The sequence below is a fragment of the Verruconis gallopava genome, assembly GCF_000836295.1.
Source record: "Verruconis gallopava strain CBS 43764 unplaced genomic scaffold supercont1.28, whole genome shotgun sequence".
In the NCBI taxonomy this organism is placed as follows: domain Eukaryota; kingdom Fungi; phylum Ascomycota; class Dothideomycetes; order Venturiales; family Sympoventuriaceae; genus Verruconis; species Verruconis gallopava.
In genome coordinates, this window is record NW_015622164.1 from 255,416 (window position 1) to 276,058 (window position 20,643).

The following is a 20,643-nucleotide window of genomic DNA, read 5'->3' on the forward strand; positions in this document are numbered from 1 at the left end:
CAGAACCGCTGCTCCAGACTTCACAGCCCACCTGTACGATTGCCAATTGCTTTGGAACAACAGCCCGGGGCCTGCAAGTTCAGCTCCTGGCATGCTAGCCAAGAGCTGAGTCTCGAACGATATCTCGTATTAATATCAGGGTGTTTTCCTTTTCCGCATCGCAAACCTCGCAAAACACAAGCAATGGCCCCTCCTCTTACGGTTCGCAATTTGACGTCTGTCCCTATTAGCCTCAAGCTCATTGAAAGGTACAATGCTCCTAAAGGCGATATAGTCCATCAGGCCTCGAAGCTGGCGGGAAATATCACATCTTTCACGAATAATTTCACAGATCTCGTCGGTGTGAAGTTGCCTACCGGTCCCCGCAACCAGACTCTTCCCGACAACGCCCAGAGCTTTGCGCACGAAGAAGTCGATATTCGCATCGACCCGTTCACAACAAATCACACCGACAAGCACGCCACGGAGCGAAGCAACGACGAAGTCCTGCGACTGACCTTCGAAGCCGAAGGTCAGCGCTACAGAATCGATGTCCCGCTTCCCGTGAGGTACACGAGGGAGCTTACTCCCCTAGTACAAGATCCCCGTCATCATTTCACTGCTGTCTTCGTGCCCAGCGAGACGTTCCTGAGCATCATCTCCTCAGCTAATCTCAATGAATGGATGAGAGAGATGGCTGACCGCACGCCCATCTCAGCTCTTTCAATTCCTGGCACACACAACAGCCCCACTTGCCACCCGGCACCACCCTCCGTGCGTTGTCAGGCAGTCTCCCCGCGCGAGCAACTGGAAAATGGCGTCCGCTTCTTTGACATTCGTGTGCAACCCGAGAGTGAGACGGAGGTGAATGACAAGTTGATCCTCGTGCATAGCGTCTTCCCAATATCTCTTACGGGAAACAAGTATTTCCGCGACCTCGAGCGAGACGTGATCAACTTCCTAGACGAGCACCGCTCAGAGACAGTCGTCTTCAGCTTGAAACGCGAAGGACCCGGCCACGCCACCGATCAGCATCTGAGCAAAATCATCAGAGACCACTACGGCAATTCTGATCGCTGGTGGACTGAACCACACTGGCCCAAGCTAGGTGAAGCGCGTGGAAAAATTGTGCTCCTGCGTAGGTACGCTCTCGACGACAGCGTGAAGAATGAGCATGACGGCCGCGGCTACGGCATTGAGGCGGAGAACTGGGCCGACAAGGCCGTAAATGACCACCACGGTGCAGTCATCGTACAGGATTTCTACGAGGTACTTGACACTGAAAACATTGATTTGAAGATCAAGTATGCGACTGAACATCTCGAGCGCGCTGGCTGCTGCGTATGCCCGGATGACGAGCAAGCGCCTCCTCCGCCAATGTATCTGAACTTCCTGAGCGCTAGCAACTTCTGGAAGGTAGGCTGCTGGCCAGAAAAGATCGCCGCCAAGCTGAACCCCGCGATCGTGAATCATCTGGCTATCAAGCACATCATGGCAGAGAATGGCGATTGGGGAACTGGTGTTGTCATTTGCGACTGGGTCGGGGACAGCGGTGACTGGGATATTGTGCGATGCATTGTTGCGATGAACTCAAAGCTTATGATGAGACAGCGCCGTTGAAAAGATGACGATCAGTCGCCGAGTTTGGCTGACCTTTTAACTTGCTCAGAGCAAGGTATATATATGGTAGCCTTGGGTGGATGAAAAGAATACCGTAAAGAAGTGAGCTTTTTTCCACAAGACCACACCAGAATAGGATCTGAAGTTGTTCGTATGCAAAATCATTTAAAATTGATTAAAATACTATTGTCTTGTGCCCGATTCTACATGATACAGCTGACGAGTCTATACACCCCTTGTATAATGGACGCCATATGTACATGTATTTGGCTGACTGGAGCAATTGAAAGTCGTTCTGAGACACGATCATGGTTCATCCCCCCCAATAATTTTCCTCTGCCTCGCCAAAATCGCGGCATTCCTTGGTTCTATGAACAGCGCTTCCGCTTCGGTGACCAGAACTCCTGGACTGCCGTCCACCGGGAGGGTCTCGATCCGTCCCTTGACCCAGGCCTTCCTGCCTTCGAATTTAGTCGTCTCCGCTTTGAGGACGAGGTACTGTCCCGCCTGGCACGGGGTCCTGTAGTCCACTTTCAGACTTGCCGTGACCGCGACCTTATTCGGCAGGCCGGGGAAACAGCAGCGGGCGAGTCCTTCGTCCAAGAGCGTTGCCAGCATGCCTCCATGGACGAGGCCCGGATGACCACACAGGGCAGAACCCACGTACATAATTTGCACCAGCTCCGTTCCGTCCTGGGTCGAAAAAACGAGCGGAGGCACCGGCATCAAATCGGGCCCCAGCAGCGTGCCTGCCGTGAAATTTTGGCTTCTCAGAGAAGGCGGTATCTTCAAGTGTGGTCTTGAAGCGGAGAACTTCTCGTTGCTAAGCAGTTCCTTCGTCAATGGATGGTTCATTATCGTCTCGTTGACTTGGAAGGCCGGGTCCTCCGGGAGTGGATTCACGAGTTCGAGCGTCTCCGAGTCCGTCGGTATGCTCTCCATCTCTCTGAGTGTCTGCACCAACGGGCCTGCTGAGAGATAGAAGCCTATCGGGGCGAAGACGCAGAATAGGCCGAAGGTAGCGAGTAGTCGCACAAGTATATGTCGGCGCGGAGGTGGAAGACTGGACGAGCCTGCCGGAGCAGCGTGGATCTCAGGGGCGACGTTGGAACTATGTCTTTTCTGCGGGTCTACACATTGGCCGTCAGTTATCAATTACGCTCTGTTATCCGCATCCGGCGTGCACGAGACACGAGCGGCACGCTGAGATGGTCATTGCATACCAAGATTGTTCAATCTCCGAGGTCTGCAGGAACAGGATGGAAATTCTCTCCAGGATCCTGATTTTATGCTCTTATCGACTGCCGCGGGCGAACGGCTACTTAAGCGTCTTGCTGGCGCCGTAAATCTCCATGGCGACGATAGTCGCAAAGACGTTGAGTATGCAGGACTAGCGGCTGAAAGACCCACCGATACCAGCAGAGGCCTTCTCGCTGACCAGCGTCCCGTTGTGGACATGGTTAAGGACTTGCTTGGTAAAAACATAGGCCTAATACCATAAAAGGAATATTGCCGACAATGGTGGGCAGGATAGAGATGTTGGGAGAACCGCACTTACGGAGAAGAGGCTGAGAAAGGAAGCGAGGATTTACATCGGACCTGGCTCGGATCTTTGGGTTTTCGTCACCACCGTCTTGCCTCGGTCGCTTCTGGCCATGCGGAGCACAAGGCTGTCTATGAGGCTGAGATACACGCTATAGATCTGCGCCCATAGCTCAAACCGCAGGTATTCACACGAATAGCAGTTTTTCGCTACTTATCAACCGTGACGATGGTTGCGCACAGCATCAGCATCTCATCTGCGCAGCTGCAGCCCTTGTTCATATGCAGGATTTCTTAGCCGAGGTCTGCACACGAGCCAAAACTTGTCACGGATCTCGAGGACGAGAAGAAAAAACATTGCCTTCCTCTCAAATCGTAGATCGCGCGACGCAAGAGACGGAACCTGATCGGTCCGGCAAGGTCACGATCTGTAGGCCGGCAGATAGAATCTCGAGGATTCTGGGAGCCAGCAAACATACTCAGACCGCTCTGCGCCAAAAGAGAATACGCAGAAACATGGACCAACAGCAGTCTGTGGATTATTTCAAATCCATCCCTTGGTGCGCTGCGTTGTTATCCCAACCTGGAACCGTCTTGTTCCCTCCATCGCACCATGACAATGCAACCCCTCCGTCAAGCGGGCATTTGCCCTCTCAGGACAAATTCATGCGTTCTGTCGCCAATGGTCCCGACGCTGTGCCGCACTGCGTAGGTTTCTACCGGGAGTCCGACGTCGTGAAGCCTACGACTTCGTCCTTGGTCGCTCCGAACTCGAGGTTCCTGATCACGGAGTCGACCTTGCTGTTTGCTCTCGGAGAGGGAATGACAGGCTTCTCCGGCAACATGCACGGCGGTCTTGCCGGCGTGCTTGTCGACGAAGGAATGGGAAATCTGATCTATACTGGAAATCGCCTATACCAGCAGCTTAAGGCCACAGGGGCTGCTCTACCGGACGGCATCCTAGATTTCGAGGGGTCTATAACACTGACCGCGGGGATAAACATCCGCCTCCGGAAGCCGATCACTTTGCCCAATGTTGTGGCCGTGGTGTCAAAGATTGCGAAAATTGAAGGGCGGAAGATATGGATTGACGTGACAGTCAAAGGAGAAGACGGAGTGGTCTTTGTGACAGCGCTTGGGGAGTGGAGAGTGTTACCTAGACCAAGCAAGAAACTGTAATGGAAGCCGAGACGCCAATTGCAATGGATCCAATCAACAATGAAAGAATATTTCAATTATTCTACAGCTCCGCGAGGAGAGCTCACGCAGACGATGTCTGGTCATCTGACAATTCTAAACATATAATCGTACAATACCTGGTACATTAATCCGTCTAATCAGGGTTTATTATCTAAGTTCCACGTCCACTAGGAGCCTGTATCGGTGGCAACTGTGTTGGCGGTGAGGCCTTCTGTGGCACTGGCTGTGCAGGAGGTAGAACGCGCTGCTCAAGCCCTGGCTCTTGATTTGATGGTTGAAGCACAGGTGTCGGTATTTGCGCCGACGTAGCGCTACTACTTGACGCAATCATGTTTGGCACCTGGCCCAAGGAAGCAGGAGGCGCGTGCACCGGTGATGAGGCGTGCTTAGTTGGACTGACGTTCGAATTAGCTAGAGATTTTGGAGGCGAGAAATGCGCAGCTGGCGCTGTCTGTGGTGAGACAATCGCGGGAGAAGCGACAGACGAAAACTGTGTCGGACTCGACGCCAATTTCGGTGAAGGTTGTTTTGTGGGTGAATAGCCAGGTGCAGCGTTGAAAGGCGTCTGTCCATGATCTGAAGGTGAGGAAGCCGTATACAACGCAGGCTGCGTGGCCGGAGTAGTATTCTGGATCGCATAGGGTGCTGAAGGTGTCGGCACGTGATGGGTACCGTTTGTCACAGGAGACTTTAGTTGTGGCGGTGGTATGATTGGACCAAATCCTGTAGATACTGCCCGCTTTGATGGCGAACCCATCTGATCACTGTGTTGGAGTGGAGGCAGTATCTTTGAGTTCAAGGCCTGGGTTGCCCGTTGAGGAGATAAAGATTGGTGCTCGAACGACGCGGTCGATGGTGATGAGATTTGATGTATTGACGGTAACTGCTGGGAACTTGGCCGGGGCGAAGTACTTGATACTTGGTTCACAGCTCTCGGAGGGGTATATGTGCTAGTTTGTCGAGGAGGCGAATACGACTGTGAAAAAGAGGCTACTGTCTGATGGCTGAAGCTTGCTGGCCCAGTAGGAGTTCGGCCGGGAGATTTCTGCGTGTTTGGACCGTGGCTTTGTTGGTTTGTAGAACGTGGCGGCGTGTAGTTCATTGGTTGAGGAGGCGTGTAAGCATGCCATTGAAAAGTAGTCGGGCCATTGCTGTTGTTTTGAGGTCGTGTCCCGTTGATAGACGGTGCTACAGGCGGTGGTCCAGGATATACAAGCGGCGCCGCACCGTTGGCTTTGTTTTTCGCCGGAATCGAGTTCGACTCCGAAGTGGCTTTTGGTTTCGAAGGCTTAGCCGGTGACTCCGAGGCCATCTTTAACTTGATCTTGACAGGATTCTCCTCCTTCTTCTTGCAATCCTGACATACAAAATGGAAGTCCTCCCTCTCAGCTTGGGCTTCAGAGATATTGTTACACTTGCTATGTTGCCATGTACTGCACCTCTCACAGGCAATGCTGTGCGAGCCATCATCCAGATTCTGGCCGTGAATCCCGCATACGCAGTCAAAATACCAAGAATCATCCTGTTGTAGGTTTTCGAGCTCTTTCTTACGCTTTTGCATATCGGCTTTTAACTGGCGCTCTGAAATGCGCCCACGTTGCGCATCAATGACAGCACCCTCGGTCTTTATCCTCTGTAGAAGCTCTTGTTCCTTCTCCAATCGTTCCTGTTCGAGAATGCGCTTGATCTCACGTTCGCGCATACGTTGCTCGCGTGTTTCGCGTCGGGACTCACGCGCCGCCTCCATCTGCTGCAGGCGCTTTTGTTCTCTATGTGCCATTTCCAATTCGCGTCGGCGTCGTTCCTCTGCTTCTGCGGCCTCACGCTCTTGCCTCAGCCTGTCTTGCTTATCGGCAAGGCGACTCGACCTCTTGGACGCTGCTAACTTCTGCATCATCTCTAGCTCTTTCATGCGACGCATCTCCTTGCGCTTGCGCTCTTGCTCCGCCTCTACTAGAATTGGCATAACATGGTCTTGTATCCGCTTGACAAGGCTTTTCTCATTGGGGTCACGGCTTTTGCGAATTGTGTCAAGAAACTCGTTGTATTCGTCGATGGTTACGGCAATTAATTCCCAGCGTTGCATGAAGAAGTCGTCTTGCTTCGATTCTTCTTTTTCGACTCCATTTGCTGCTTCAGGTTCATCTTCAGTTTCTTCGGGGCTTGTTTCAATAATGCGACGACCTATGCGGGGTCGCTTAGCAGAACGCGTGTTACGTCCATAAGGCTTCTTCGCCTTGGCCTTGGATTTTGTGGGTGGTTTTGAAACGATTTCTGGCGGAGGAGGCGCATCTGTCCGTCGATATAGGCGATTATCATCCAGCACAAAATAAACGCGGTCTTCTTTGTCCCATCCGAAAGGTTCGATACGCTACACTCCTATTAGGTTTTTTTTGTTCAATCAACAAGGTAGCGTTACATACCCAAGACACTTCTTCGCTCTCCCGCTCACCGAGCTTTTCGCGGATTGGATTTGGATTATTCAACGTCCACGTAGCCAACTGTTGTAATACGCGGATTTTGGTAAAGATATCGAAGTCTGCAAATTTCCTGGGCTCGTCGTCTTCGCCAAAGGGGTTCCGCTTCGGTGCCTTGGCTACGTATTGTCGCCGCGCGTACTCGTCGAGTAGATCTAGTCTAACATAATTCCTTAGCAAACACGAGGTGAGCAACGTTCTTAACGACGCTTCAAACATACGTTAAACCCTTATGTGACGAGACATTTTTTAGCAATGCAAGCGCGATTTGGTTCAGCTTTTCACTGGGTCCTGGCTTGAGACATTCGTCCTCAAAATCCTACACTGCCATCAGTATCATTGCCTACGTATCTTACGCTGTTAACCAAAGCAAGGACAACGTACCTCGACGTCCATATCTTCAACCTTGACGGCTTTGCCGAAGAAGAACAGGTACTGCATCAAGGCAGCAAACTCCCACATACCACGTATTCGCTTCAAGGTTGACAACTCTGCCGATACCTCGGGGATAGAGTCCTCCGACTCGACCTCATCGTATGCCCGCTTGCGCGCCGGCATGATGAGGGTACACCAATGGACAACAGGGAGGGATCGGCGAGGACGCGTGGAGATCTGGCGTTGAGCAGAGTGCAGCCTAGCAGTTGCTTGCGGACTCGATATTAAGCAGTCTAAAGACACGTGCAAGACTTGCGGATTTCGGAGTGGAAGGTGGGTGAGGGAGCAAAGCGGTAGGATATGGCGATGTGCTACTCAAAACTGCGGCACCTCAATGAGAAAGGCTTAACACTTCGCGATGAGAAAAGCCAGAGGCCAAATTGGGTCTAGCGTTAAGGTGATGGAGCTAGATGCCTTTTGTGCCTAATACGTTCAGGCATGAAGGCTGCAACGGAGCTGTGCTCTGAACTTCACGCCGAACGAATGCTAAGACGGCCACATCGTTAAGCATTTGAAGCATGGCGTTCACATTTAACTCCAAGCTTATAGCGGCGGTATTTACGACACAGCACTCACTCGTCACCTTGTGCTCGGATTTCATCTCTCTGGTTTTTCATGTCCATTAAAGCCTTCCGCATCAAACCCACCGAGACAGATACATTGTGAAACTGGACTCACAGGATAAGGTCATATCTCATGTTTTTGGACACGTCTCTTGGAAAGCATGCAATACCATCCATTAAGTTTTTCTAGCGTTTTTAAATACCTTGACGTAGCATTGTGCAGTTCTGCGTAGATCAGCACAAACTTTGCTTATCCAGGGTTTGGACCAGCTTGCATGAAGGCGTCACGGCTCCTCAGAATGAATTCAATGTCCTATTCCGTTCGTCAAATCTGTTGCTTCCACGAGAAGGATCGGAGGCATACTAGATGAGCAGCAAACCTTTCAGATTATTGCATGATTCTCATGGATCTCGAAACGCGCCAGCGAAATCTCCATCTATCACCATTTTATCCACGGTAGGTTTTGTAGGCTAAACTTTTATACTACATTCTCGCCTCATCAATTGCCTTAAGCTTGTAATTCACGGAGAGCCCGAGACACCCCCAGATGAGCCCAAGGAAATCCAGCTTGCCCAAAAAATGGAAGAGAGATGTTGAAATCGTAGCCACAAATAACGACGACTCCTAGCTCTGATAACCAGATTTGAGATCCTAAAAAAACGTTAAGCAAGTAAATTTTCTTTTCTTTTTATTTGATGCAATTGCAAGAATTGACGTATTCGCCGAGTCGAAGTGTTGAAAGTCAAGATGAGCTGCTTGCTCATTTACATGTTTCCATAACCTTGATTCGAACCCCTTTAGCGTCAAGTTTCGGTGAAGGCAAAAAGAAGTCATGAGCCATGACAACATCCGAGCGCTCGGTGCTGTCCAATTCCAGCCGGAATTTTCTGAACACGTGTGCCAGGCCTATGAATATCTCCATTTGTGCAAGACTAGGCAAATTATAAGCTTGCTCTTAAATGGCAATTTCTATTGTATCAGAGTGCTTACTTTATGCCCAAGCACTGTCTGTCTCCCTTTCCAAATGGAACAAAGTACCGTTCCAGCGAGTTTCCGTCAAAGGCTCTTGGATGCCCAAGCCATCGATCCGGTACCATCTCGGTGGGACATGGGAAAATTGCAGGATTCATCAAGATATCTTGATGATTCATGGAAACAATCGTGCCAGACGGAATAACTACCCCGCGATACGGTAACGGAGCGCTCGTCACGCGATGCATCCTTCCCGAGACTCCGATTCCCAAGCGAATTCCCTCCTTGACACATCCACGCAGATATGAGAGCTTTTCCAGCTTTGAATAATCGAAGGCATCGGCCGCAAAGATGTCTGGGATCGCTTCGATTAACTCCTGATGTAGCTTTTCCTGAATGCCTGGGTTTTCAATGATATAGTAGCAGGCTGTAGTTAACGACCAGGCTGTCGTTGTCAGACCCGCGCCAACTATAGTTTGCGCCTCGTCTCTCATCCGTTTGGAACTTAGTTCCTCTGGTGGAACATCTTGTCTAAGCATCCCGTAAAACACTGTCTCTCGATCAGGCACTTTCCCTTGGCTCAGTCTTACTTTGGCGTGGTCGATCTCCTTAGACAGATCCTATGTGTTCTCTTGATTAACATTCTCATGCAGTTCTTTGGTCAAGCTTACTCGACATAGAGTCAAGACTCTGTCTATTTTTGGATTAATAAATCGGACAATCCTCTCAGGCAATGCCTCCATAGCTGTTCCTAGTATCGGAAACTGACATACAAGGGCTCCAAACTCGCTAAGGGCTAAAAAGGTGTCGTGAAAAGTGCCTTCAAAGTCTTTTGACTTCAGATTGTTGTAACTGAAGCCAAAACTATATTCCATGATGACATCTGAGGAGAACGCATCCCACATGTGAGAAAAATCGACGGATTTGTCCTTCTCAATGGATTTTGATATCCTGTTACAGGCATATAGAATCTTTTCTTGGACGATAGCCTCCTGTTGTCCTACTACACGCTTCGAGAAGAATGGATTTAGCATATCCCGTCGAATTTTGTGGCGATCAGCATCGCAGGTACTGAAAACAGAGTGATGGTTATTGAATCTACCGTTGAACCAGGGACTCTTTACGGATCTCTGGTTTTTGTTAAATAGAGTATCGAAAAACTGAGGGTCGTTGATGTGGAGCTCTTCCGGTGTGATTCGAATGATAGGTCCTAAACTATGAAAGTTAGAAAGTCGGTGTAAACCTGGTTTATAAATTACCTACCATAGATTCTGTGAAGCTCGGCTATATGATTGCTAAATTGACCTCGGAGCACGACGTCATAGTAGAACTCGTACCATCTCGATAACGCCGCGAGTTTAGGCCCCGGGAATTCTGCAATAGGCGAACGATGCAGGCGATAAACAGCCAGATCTACGAGGAACAAGGCTAGACAAATTAGAAGACCAAAAGCCAAATTTTGTACAGACACGACCTCGCTCAGTCCCAAGGCTTCCCACGTAGCATTCATTTTTGTCTAGGACGGGAGATCTGGAAAAATCGAGTCAAGAATCACCGATGTTCAAGAATGCAACTGTCAAAGGAGGTTTTGTTCAAGTAATGGCGACCTATGCTGCGAACAGTGGCATATCTATAAGCCCCCACAACCAACATGCTATGAGGGGTTTAACGATGATTTTCCAAGCCAATATCCATGTTCAAAACACCAGGCTACCAGTGTATTTGCTGCTGAAATTCATTGGATGTTGGGTGAAGTCAGGTTGCATGCTTCGCCGCACCGTCAATCAGCATATCTGAAAAGACAATGAAAATGCAGCTGTACCAGGTTATCTCGCTACACCACATTCCTACAGGATTTGACTGATGAACATACTACCCATGAAGAGTGTACATTCTGGACGGACTTGCTAAGGTTCTGCTTCCCAAGAACTTGGATTAGAACTACTGGACATAAATATGACCTAAAAGAACATTTTCGGGACTCTTCATTCGGGAGGGTTAGAGAACTTCATTCCTCTCATTTAAATGCCTTCTTTGACTCAATTGAGACATAGCCGCATCTAGTAAATGTAGGGGAAATAAGATGTCTGAGGCTAGGTATGATTTGAGCCTTCTAAGTTTTACGTAGTTCCAATATACACGTGTGAGATGATCAGATTCTATAGACTATACAAAAGGATTTTTGGGAACGCCAACCCTATTTCATTTCCAAACATAAGATAATTGATGCCTTCGTAGTGATTTATTCAGCTGCACCTTATCTAGTGCAACCAGAGAACTTGACTATACTTGCGTCTAGTTAACATCCTCAACCATTACAATGCGGCACAACGAAAGGATTAAATTCTGACAAACGAATATAGTGTCTGGACCATCCACACGCAAGCTTAGATTGTACTAGCTTCTAAAGATCGTAGAAGGCAGCATACCTATGCTGCGACAAGCTTGGTTTGTCCAATTTACTCGAAAAGAAAGTTGTTAAGGAACGATCAAGTATTACGAAATTGTTCCCAATTCCTCTTACCACCGTCTCCAACTCTCATTTTGCTGAATCTCTTCTCCAGCGCCACCGTATCGAGTTCGCCGTCCCCGCGATGTGCAAGAAGCACGCCTCTGCAAGTCTGTTGACCTCGCCCTCCAATTAACATGTTGTACCCTGCTTCTGGTTTATGCAAGGACCCTCTGGCTGCCCGGTAGCGGTGGGCTGTCAAAACAGTGATCGCACCCAACACCAGTACAGTCAATACGCCCGCAGCATTGATCCCCGTTTTTCCAAATACAATTGTTCTCCACGGCATGGACGTCGCAAGGGACCTCAGTGACAGTAACCACCTGACAAGCTTGCTTGTCAGCTGTATTGAATGTGAATGCCGGTTCTTCGCTAGGACAGGTCGGTCCAAGACCATTGTCAAAGCCGCCCAAACAATATTTTCCACATGGCCACTTGGTAAGGGTGAATTGACCCGCTTTAGTCCAGTCGGGTGTCTTGCCAATATGTCCACCATTTGCCTTATTGTCGAGCCATTGGTTGGCGTTTGCGCCAGAATTGGCTTGGCCATGAATGTCTTTGATGGCGATGTTAGTGTCGGGGTTAACAGGTCTTCCAGGTGTGCAGTCCTTATCACTGCAGAGTTGAAATTTGCCGAAGATGTGGCTACTTGAGTCCTTCGCAGCGGAGTACCAACCAAAATTGGAGTAGCCATACAGAAGTCCTCGATTATCAGTGAAGGTGTAGCACTTGCCTAGATACTGTTAGGTACATGCATGAAACAAAGGGCGTCGAGTTGAAGACTGGGTCTCTCACCAGTTGTCAATCCGGACTCGCATTTCAGTTTTTGACACGAGCCAGTAGCGTCTTCTGTCTGTCCACTAGGACAGACACACTTTCCATCTACGAGCTCTTTGCCATTCTGACAAACAGGTGCAGGAGGTTTGCAAATCGCGCCGTCAAAAATCTGCCCGGTTGGACAGCATGAATAGCCCACAGCAGCCGAACCCGCAAGTTCATGGCCTTCGCCACAACATTCCCAAGCTGTGTCAAAGCTGCCAACAAGCTTTTGACCAGGGAGGCAGCAAGCAACGTACTTGCCGTTGTAGGCGAGCCGGTACCCTGGGACACATTCTAGCTTCTTTGCAAATCTCTGCCCAGGTTTTTTCGGCCATTCAATATAGTTGTCTCCTCTTGTTTCAGTACCATCCAATTCACCCAGCTGCTCGACATTTGGCACGTTCTCAATTAAAGCAGCAGAATTGAAGGCGGCTTGTAAGACCAGGAGCAACTTGAGATATTGAAGGTATGAGTTAACCATTTTGTAAATTCGAGCGTTCAGGTATAAGAAAATTTTCAAGATGGCTTTCAGCTCCTCACGGGGAATGGTAAATCTTATATACACTTGAAAGCCTCTCCAAAAATGTTTGAGAATGCATGATGATGTTGATACTGCTCAGAGCTTACAGTCTCAAACTTGGTTCAGCTAAGCCAAGGTCAATGTCTGCAGTATCACATGCAGATCGCAACCTCTTAGAGGAAGAAAAGGCGCATCTGTGAAAGAGTGGAGATGATTCGCGGCCTAATAGTGCGTTTGTGAACGGTACTGCGCGTAACTACTCGGAACGCATTCAGCTGCGATATATGAATGGTTCGGGGAACCGATAGAAGCAGCGGAACTCAGGCGAGTCAAGCTAGGAAGCATCTCGTTGATCTCCATCCCATTTGGCAGAGAGAAAATTTTAAGATTCTGAATGCGCAGCCAACGTGGACATGCATCTGCGTACCTTAAACTTGAAAACTATATTCTGAATCACGAGCACAACTTTCAATTCGACTTATCTCTCGGAAGCAGGCTACCTAAGTGCCTTTGTTATTCAAAGTTATACTTCCTCGACCATAAGGACAACAACTCTTGAGTCCTACAAGAAAGCATCCAAAAAGCATGATTAGGGAGCACATTTTACGAAGTACACGACCAATCAACCTCATTTCCTCCCACAGAATATGCCATCCTACCGCTGCAATGTAAATGCGCTACTTTTTTCCGTCATCGTCCTTCTTCGACCCAAATCATAATATTTGCGTACCACTTTCAAGCAATCGCAAGCGTATGGACAGGCAACGCTGAGGCAAATCAACCGCAAAGAGAAGTGGACGAACCGAGTTCATCAGAAAATGGTATAGATGTTACTACTATTCTCAAAGCGACTTGTGATCAGCACATCTCAGCTAGGCCTCGAACGCCTCTTATGCATGCGGATCAGTTTTCAGTTGTAGCACACCTTCCACTGGCTGGTAGGAAACACTTCCGCTGCAGACGGAGATCTTGATCTGGTCTTAAAAAAGTTTCCGCTACCTGCTTTGACCAGACGCAACTCGGCTCGTCACGATGATCTCCCGACGGAACGGCACGATGGACATTGTGCATCATTAAGATCCACAACCTTTAGTGTTTCCATTCGGGGAAAAATCTCTTGTTAAGTCATGCATACTCCACTTAACGCCGAGTGGAAAAACAAGGGGAAGGGCAGAAAGCCTCCTCACACCCAGCAAGTCGAACGGTAATAGAGTCAGGCCGGAGGAGTTCTAGTTCCACCACCGCCATACATCATGGCTAACATGTTGAACGGACCATTAAGAAACACTTCGAGACGATACCGTAGTCTGCCAGGTTGATTGGCTTTGAACGTTCATGACTTGGCATATTTCTTGGCACTTTTGTTTCAATGAATTTGAGAGCCAATGAGGGTTACCCGATTCCGCCGGCATCAAAGCCCGATGGTCCCCGCTCCTAATGGCTTGAGCAAAACACCTCTTAAATGATGGACTGGCGCACGCACAAGCGCTCCCGCCTCATGTACGGAGTCTTCCGCACCATTTCCGAACATATGCTATGTACGCGGGGTCAACTGCTGCAGTAATATGATCAAAGGATGGTACATCAACATTAAGAAAACCATAACCGACATCTCACAATGTGGCAGAGAAAGGACAAGGTAAGTGTCAGAGATTGTCATCGACGACTTTGTGAGCCTCAAGGTACCGCTGTCGACATCACATACTCTCACCTGCATAGGACACAATGACAAATATGGCTGCAAATATTGCGGGGCGGCATCGATCTAGCTCCAAGCCACCTCTTCAATTTCTAACAGAATAAGTTTCTCAAGTCCCGTTTCCCTTCAGGACGGAATCAACTAGACGCTTTGAAACGATTGCCATGTAACAATGATAATCTTAAAACGTAAATCACATTACATCATGCTCTGGCTCGAAAGCTGCCTTGCTTGCTAAGCACTCGATCCCAATAATGATACATTACTTTCACACAAACATCCCGGCCTAACTCCATCTTTAAAGTCAAATGCTAGACGCCGATCAATGCTAAGTGCGAGAGCCCAATTTCGTAAACCATTAGAATGTCACAACTCTTTCATCACCATCATCGATTACTTTGCCACTCCTCTTCAAAACCCCAAGCAAGACTAACCTATCCCATATCTCATCACGAACTAGTACTTGTTCTCTCCGAAAGGTCAGTCCATCCAGCGATGTGAGCTGTCGGCAATTATTTGCTAACAGCATCTCATAAACTCTGCGCCTAAGTTTGGTACCGTCATCCAAGCGAGAGAAGTACTGCGCATCAGTGTCACCATTACAAGGTGGGAGAAGAAACTGCATCTGACTATCCTTCTCCACTTTTCGCGTCATGTGCGATTCTGTGTGATCAACGGGGCCTGAAAGGCTAGATACAGTGCCCGTCTGCACGGCCTTCGTGTGGAAACCGATGCTAAATGGGTTATCTCTCAGGTCAAGCACTTCAAGCTCCCGTAGTTTCGCAAGCACCACGGTAGTCTTCCGCAAACGTGCCAGCCTATTTCCCGCAACATGGAGCTCGTGTAGCAATTTGATGTTAAGGAGCGGCCGGAGGTCCTTGATGGCATTGAAGTTCAAATTTAGAGCTCGCAAATTCGGTACACAAAGACCAAAGTCTTCTGGCAAAGCTTGAAGACCGCATGAAGCAAGTTCGAGGATCCGCAAGGAATACCAACCCTGAGGAAGGCTTAGGGCTGAAATATGGTTTTCTGATAAGTAGAGAGCTTGAAGATCCGATAAACGTGCTTCCAGTAAGGGGGCGAGGTCGCAGTCCACACCTTGTAGAGCTTGAGATCGCATGCTAAGAGTCTCCAGGTTGCGTAGAAGACTGATACCTGCTGTTGAAGAAATTTCGTTACCATCCACACTCAACCACCGCAAAGCAGGACAGAAAGTAGTAAGTTCGAGACAGGCTATTTTATTTCTACTCAAATCTAGGGTTTGAAGTTGAGGACAGGGTCGGTCATTCTGAGGGAAATGCTGTAAATAATTCAAATCTGCAGGTTGGGTCAGACCTTGTCTCGCCTCTCTTTTTGCAGTTACTTACCAAGTCTGAGCTGTTCAAGAGAAGATAGATAGTGAAGGCCTTTGACACTGGCTAGGTTGTTTTCACCAAGATCTAAAGACTCCAACCGTGACCTAAGAACGATCAGCATATCAGTCAATTCTCATTGAGGATCTCCAAAAACTTGCAGTTGCCATCCCTCAAAATCCACGGCTTCCAGCTTGTTGCCTCTTAAACTCATCATCAAAAGGCCATCCAGATCCTCTATTCCCTCTAAAGAACGGATCGAACATCTATCCGCCCTCAGCTCTCTCAAATGGACAAGAGTTGACAATCCCTGCAGACTCTCGATGTGATTGTAACTCACGTCTAAGTACTGCAAATTGAATAGGTGTCCCCACGCTGTCAGACTGGTCAAGGAATTATGTTGTAAGCTCAGACAGCGGATCGTATGCGGTGCTCCATTGAGTTGGGCTAGCGTGTTATATGAGGCGTCTAAAGTCTCTAGCCTGTCGCAGAAAACGTCCAGAAGATGCAGCGATGTGAGGTTTTTGCCATGGATGTCTAATTTGCGTAGGTCTTCCCAGTATGGCTCATCTGGTTCAGTATCTTGGAGTGCCCTGACAAGGAGGTGATTTCCAGATGCATAGCGGTCCTCTGTGCCTCGGAAGACTGGGCCAACGGTGTTGTTCCTGCTTAATGTTCGTCCTTGTACTTCTCGTTCGTCGATCTGATTCAATGTAAATTCCGGTAGCTCGCTGAGGTAGAAAGTGACATCCGCTCCCTTGCATGGTGAACTTGATGGCAAACACGCCAGATCTTGCTCTTGGTCATTTGTATTGATTACAGCACCGGAGTTACCCATGGGCACACTTGTTTGGCGATTGTTCTGATCATGGAAGGCTGGCAAGATCTGTGACGACTTTTTGCCGTAGTCCCTCACGGAGACACCGGAACTCTCAAGCAGCGGCGATAGTTCGTGCTTAGCCCGAGTCCATGCTGGTGAAGACATAGAAATGGTGATTTTGCGTATTTGCCTTGAATGAGGTGTAGGCTGCGCTCTCCCTTCGAAGATGCTGATCTCGTGCTCGACTTCTTCTTCTGTTGGCTCCTTTTCGTCTAGGATGCGATTCTCCGGATTTGTACATGGACTTTTTCGCCTCTCTGTAGCAGGTGTGACAGTAACTTGCAACCTAGGTTCACTGTTCCTGCAAGAACCGAGATGGAGAGCGCTCACCTCAGGCGACTTTGCTAGCTGCGTGACCTCCTCCTGACCCCTTGTCGACGGTCTTGAACTAAAATCCATCAACGCCGAATGCCCTTCGGGCGGGTGTCCGATGGGTTTTCGCCCTGTCGATTTGCTCAGAAGTAGGTGCTTAGTCTCCTCAGCCGAGTCGACAGTTAGATCGGGAATATCGCCAAAGGGGTCATTATCACTACCTGTCACGCCGGTCATACCGCTATGTTCATTCGCGATGTGATGTTCAGTGGGCTTTTTTGGGCTTTTTGCTTTGACCCACCGGCGTAACTCCTTATCATATGTCATCCCTGCTACTTCATCTGGGATGAGATGAGCAACAGCTTCTGGTGGCAATGTCGCTACATTTTCGGACTTTCGAGAATTTGTTGTACGGGCCATGGTTGAGTTAATACTTGTTCGAGAGCTATGCGATGCTCTTGAGCCGTTCGTCTCATTAGTTCCATTGGAGTTGGCTGCCTTCGACAGACTTGAATCCGAACCTGATCTATTTCTCTCCTGCACAAGTTTGGATTGGCCTATGATACGCAGTCCTGGTGGATCACTTGTTACGGTCTCAATATGAGCTTGGGTGGCTTCATTGCCATTTGCCAAGTGATATCCCGATGATCGTGACGAAGCAGTCAGGAACGCTTCATTATCATCTTCCTGGAACTTGCGCAGATGGCTCACCACTCTAGCATCGTATTTAGCCGACCTCCCTGTTCGCCATGCGCTGTGAGGCCTTCCCTCCCTGGAAGGCGGCCTCTCCAAACTCAAATCATCAAAGCTTTTAGACCTAAGCTGTGACTCAAATTCACTCTCCATCTCATTTGATGTCTTCTGCTTTTCTGACTCCCCTTCGTTAATGCTCACAAGGTTACTCCCGTTTGGTCTGTACTGAGTCCTGATGAAGTGCATAACTTTCATCGCATCGTCAAGAAAATCCTGTGTCGTCACCGATTTCTTACGTTGCGCTACGTTCTCACTAATCACCGCAAGGTGCGTCGCCAACGCCCTGACCTGCATGTCGTCCCCTGACTCACGCGATGGCGGAGGTGGTATACTCAGATTCTTCTTCATGTCTCGCAGCCTGGACGAGCTCGTCTCAGCAGCAGCAGCAGCAGCAGCAGGATGTGGATCTATGGCCTGCTCAGACTCCGTTCTGCGTCGTTGACTAGGGGTTGGGTTTCTTGGTCTCAGGATTGAGCGCTGGGCAAGAATGTCAGGATCTGCAAGGGTACGTTCTGTTCCATGCCGTGCATCTCGACGCTTTCTACTAAGCGCGTGCTGGAAACTGGAATGCGAATCGTGTGTCAGTGTTACTCTAGTTTCGTCGACCTCTACTCCAGCTGTAAACTCTTTGCGCACTACGGTTCTTCTTCTCTTTGGCGTCGGACTTTTAAACGGGGACGGCGTAAGTGGGCGTTTCCCTTCAGAAACCTGTGAGATTTGAGATGGCTGCGAGGTGACTCTTGCATCTGCGGTATGTACAGATAGCCTTGGCCTATTGCGATCGCTTCTCTTTGCAACTGAAAGGCCTCCATTAGTGCTGGTCTTGCTGGGTCTACGCTTTCCCTTGAATGTATCCGCAAAATCTGAAGGCGGCTCTTCGACATGAAATCGGAATGGCTGTTGATATCCAGGTGGTAGCATATCAGGAGAAGGAGAGCGAGAAGGAAGCTCATCCTTGTTATCGATACGACTACACTCTAACGAGAGCTGATCTCCGTCGAAAGTATGACCATCCAAGTCTCCCTGTCCGAAATGCCGTTGTATCGAGGTCTTGCGGCATTCCTTTCCTTTCTCGTGGATAAAACTAGCCTCTTCAACAACGGAGAGATCCTCTTCGGTCAGGCGCCGAGAGGGTGATCCGGCTGCCTTGTGCATATCACGCAGGTTATCGGGTTCTTCTAGTTGGCTAATTCTTCTCTGAAGCCTATTTGCCGTAAATGTATCATGGTTTTCGAAAAGCTTCAAAGGACTATTGCTTGACTTCGTCCTCTGCGGGCTGAGGAATTCGTTTTGCTTTCGTTCAGCACACGGTGTCTTTGGCGCAGTAGCATTGGGAGGTGTTGGGGCAGTCGGGAGAACGCTAGTTGACTCCAAATCCAAGGCTTGTATTTCAGACTGTAACAGCATGGACGAGTCATCGACTGATCTAGAGATCGGCCTAGCAAGCGGGGAGGGGCTAAGTGGTCGTCGCTTGAAGGAGCCGATGTCTGAGTAGCCTCCTCTCTTGATGCTGACGAACTCGCCAATACTTGGCAAATCAACCACGTCAGGCGTACCAACGGGGAGATCCTCCGGTAGAGCTTCCGATTCTATCCGTGCAAGTGAAGAGTCATCGCCAATTGTTGTTGTATTTCGCACTGTTTGTGATATGGCTCTGGAAGGTGTTGCTTTCGGAGCTCTTAGACGCTTCAGTTGAGCCTCTAGTTCTGATTTCGATAGGTCCAGGGCTGCATAGGCAATGCGCCCATCGGCAGTGTTGTGCTTTGAGATAAATACGGGGCTGAAGTCGTCGCTGTTCTGGCTGAAATTGCAGCTAGTTGCACGAGAGTTCTTCTCGCAGGCAGGTTGCAGTCGGGCTGATCCAAAAGAAGTCTTACGCGAGACGAGGTCCTCATTATGATTTATGCTATGAACCGTACGCGCTCGTGACCCGTGTTGCTGCTGGTCGCCATGAGTCGTGGTCTCACTATTAGAAAGTTCAGTTTTCTCTGGCAATTTCTCAATCTGACTTCCATCCGATCCATCCAGTTTCAACTCATCGTCTTCTTCATCCAACGCCTCCAAATTCTGCCTTGTGCTAGGCATCCCCCGTCTTGATAATATCTTCGTACTCGGTCGTGAAGAAGAAGGCCAGGGCGGTGGACTCGAAGAGATGCTATCCAAGCTCTTTAAAAAGGACAGGCCTTTTGGCTTGTTGTTGTCACTCTGCGCCTTCCTCACTGAGCCCTTAGACCCGGGTTTCTGGAACAAGCTCTCAAGTGCCATCGGACTAAACAGATCCTTTTGCTGCCCAAAGCCCATACCACCATGTAAAAGTCTCTTCTTCCACTCCAGTTCTTCGTTCTGGCGTCTTGACTTGGGTGGAGAGGCACTGACTGATTTGCGAGCGGTGGTTCCGCAACATCGACCAGTTTGGGAACCCGAGGACGAGGCATCAGATAATGAGCGCCGTGATAGACCATTCTGGCGATCCCTTCTTTGCACAGAACTAGCCTGTATATTGCTCGCGTTCTGTGAGCGCTCGGACAGAACACTCTTTTGCTTAAAGGTCGAATTGTGTAGTTGAGAAGGCGAAGAGTGCGATGATGAGGGAGGCTGGGAAATCCAGTCCTCGGATAGGTCGTCCATCCATTCTTTCAGCGCTTGCGGAAGCGTCATTTTGGGTTGTGTCAGCGGCGTATGCTCGTCGGGCTGCAGAAATTGTATCGACGTTGTCGGTCGAGTTTGTCGTGTGGAGGCTTTTGTTTACAACCTGTAAACTTCTTCGACGCGCATGTTCAGGACTGCAACCCTCACAGAACACGAACTAAACTTCGTGGTCGAGAGCCTGTAGAAAAATCTGGTAATAATTGCATGTCCTTAGCAATATTCTGACGCGTTGCCTGCGATGCAGTGGTCGCGACAGCGTTGGAAGGTTTATGGTTGTATCAAACACGATGATGGGCTTCATGGGCCCTATGTCGGAGCCAGCCTTGTGTCCTAAATCGGACTAGCGCAAGGCTCTGCACAC

General features: G+C 49.1%; 7 protein-coding genes across 7 annotated transcripts; 2 read left to right on the plus strand and 5 right to left on the minus strand.

The window, feature by feature from the left end:
* Positions 1 to 31: 31 nt before the first annotated feature.
* PV09_07325 (uncharacterized protein) lies at positions 32 to 1,802 on the plus strand. The gene has a single exon (XM_016361078.1). The coding sequence runs from the start codon at positions 184 to 186 to the stop codon at positions 1,597 to 1,599; it is 1,416 nt and encodes a 471-aa protein (XP_016211154.1). The 5' UTR covers positions 32 to 183; the 3' UTR covers positions 1,600 to 1,802.
* On the minus strand, positions 1,745 to 3,139 carry PV09_07326 (uncharacterized protein). Its single transcript, XM_016361079.1, has 2 exons — positions 2,823 to 3,139; positions 1,745 to 2,729 (listed from the first exon to the last, which is right to left on the minus strand). Exons 1-2 carry the CDS (start codon positions 3,082 to 3,084, stop codon positions 1,906 to 1,908), a joined length of 1,086 nt encoding a protein of 361 aa, XP_016211155.1. The 5' UTR covers positions 3,085 to 3,139; the 3' UTR covers positions 1,745 to 1,905.
* Positions 3,140 to 3,339: 200 nt separating this feature from the next.
* Positions 3,340 to 4,402, plus strand: PV09_07327 (uncharacterized protein). The gene has a single exon (XM_016361080.1). It carries the CDS (start codon positions 3,424 to 3,426, stop codon positions 4,318 to 4,320), a length of 897 nt encoding a protein of 298 aa, XP_016211156.1. The 5' UTR covers positions 3,340 to 3,423; the 3' UTR covers positions 4,321 to 4,402.
* A 3-nt stretch (positions 4,403 to 4,405) lies between these two features.
* PV09_07328 (uncharacterized protein) lies at positions 4,406 to 7,598 on the minus strand. The gene is made up of 4 exons (XM_016361081.1): positions 7,203 to 7,598; positions 7,040 to 7,137; positions 6,765 to 6,978; positions 4,406 to 6,712 (listed from the first exon to the last, which is right to left on the minus strand). Exons 1-4 carry the CDS (start codon positions 7,374 to 7,376, stop codon positions 4,493 to 4,495), a joined length of 2,706 nt encoding a protein of 901 aa, XP_016211157.1. The 5' UTR covers positions 7,377 to 7,598; the 3' UTR covers positions 4,406 to 4,492.
* A 979-nt stretch (positions 7,599 to 8,577) lies between these two features.
* PV09_07329 (uncharacterized protein) lies at positions 8,578 to 10,299 on the minus strand (the record flags this gene model as incomplete). The annotated part of the gene is made up of 4 exons (XM_016361082.1): positions 8,578 to 8,749; positions 8,808 to 9,409; positions 9,461 to 9,999; positions 10,053 to 10,299. 4 exons carry the CDS (start codon positions 10,297 to 10,299, stop codon positions 8,578 to 8,580), a joined length of 1,560 nt encoding a protein of 519 aa, XP_016211158.1.
* A 727-nt stretch (positions 10,300 to 11,026) lies between these two features.
* Positions 11,027 to 12,626, minus strand: PV09_07330 (uncharacterized protein). Its single transcript, XM_016361083.1, has 2 exons — positions 12,094 to 12,626; positions 11,027 to 12,031 (listed from the first exon to the last, which is right to left on the minus strand). Exons 1-2 carry the CDS (start codon positions 12,596 to 12,598, stop codon positions 11,457 to 11,459), a joined length of 1,080 nt encoding a protein of 359 aa, XP_016211159.1. The 5' UTR covers positions 12,599 to 12,626; the 3' UTR covers positions 11,027 to 11,456.
* Positions 12,627 to 14,530: 1,904 nt separating this feature from the next.
* Positions 14,531 to 20,540, minus strand: PV09_07331 (uncharacterized protein). The gene is made up of 3 exons (XM_016361084.1): positions 15,850 to 20,540; positions 15,704 to 15,795; positions 14,531 to 15,653 (listed from the first exon to the last, which is right to left on the minus strand). The coding sequence occupies exons 1-3, from the start codon at positions 20,289 to 20,291 to the stop codon at positions 14,695 to 14,697; spliced, it is 5,493 nt and encodes a 1,830-aa protein (XP_016211160.1). The 5' UTR covers positions 20,292 to 20,540; the 3' UTR covers positions 14,531 to 14,694.
* Positions 20,541 to 20,643: the final 103 nt, after the last annotated feature.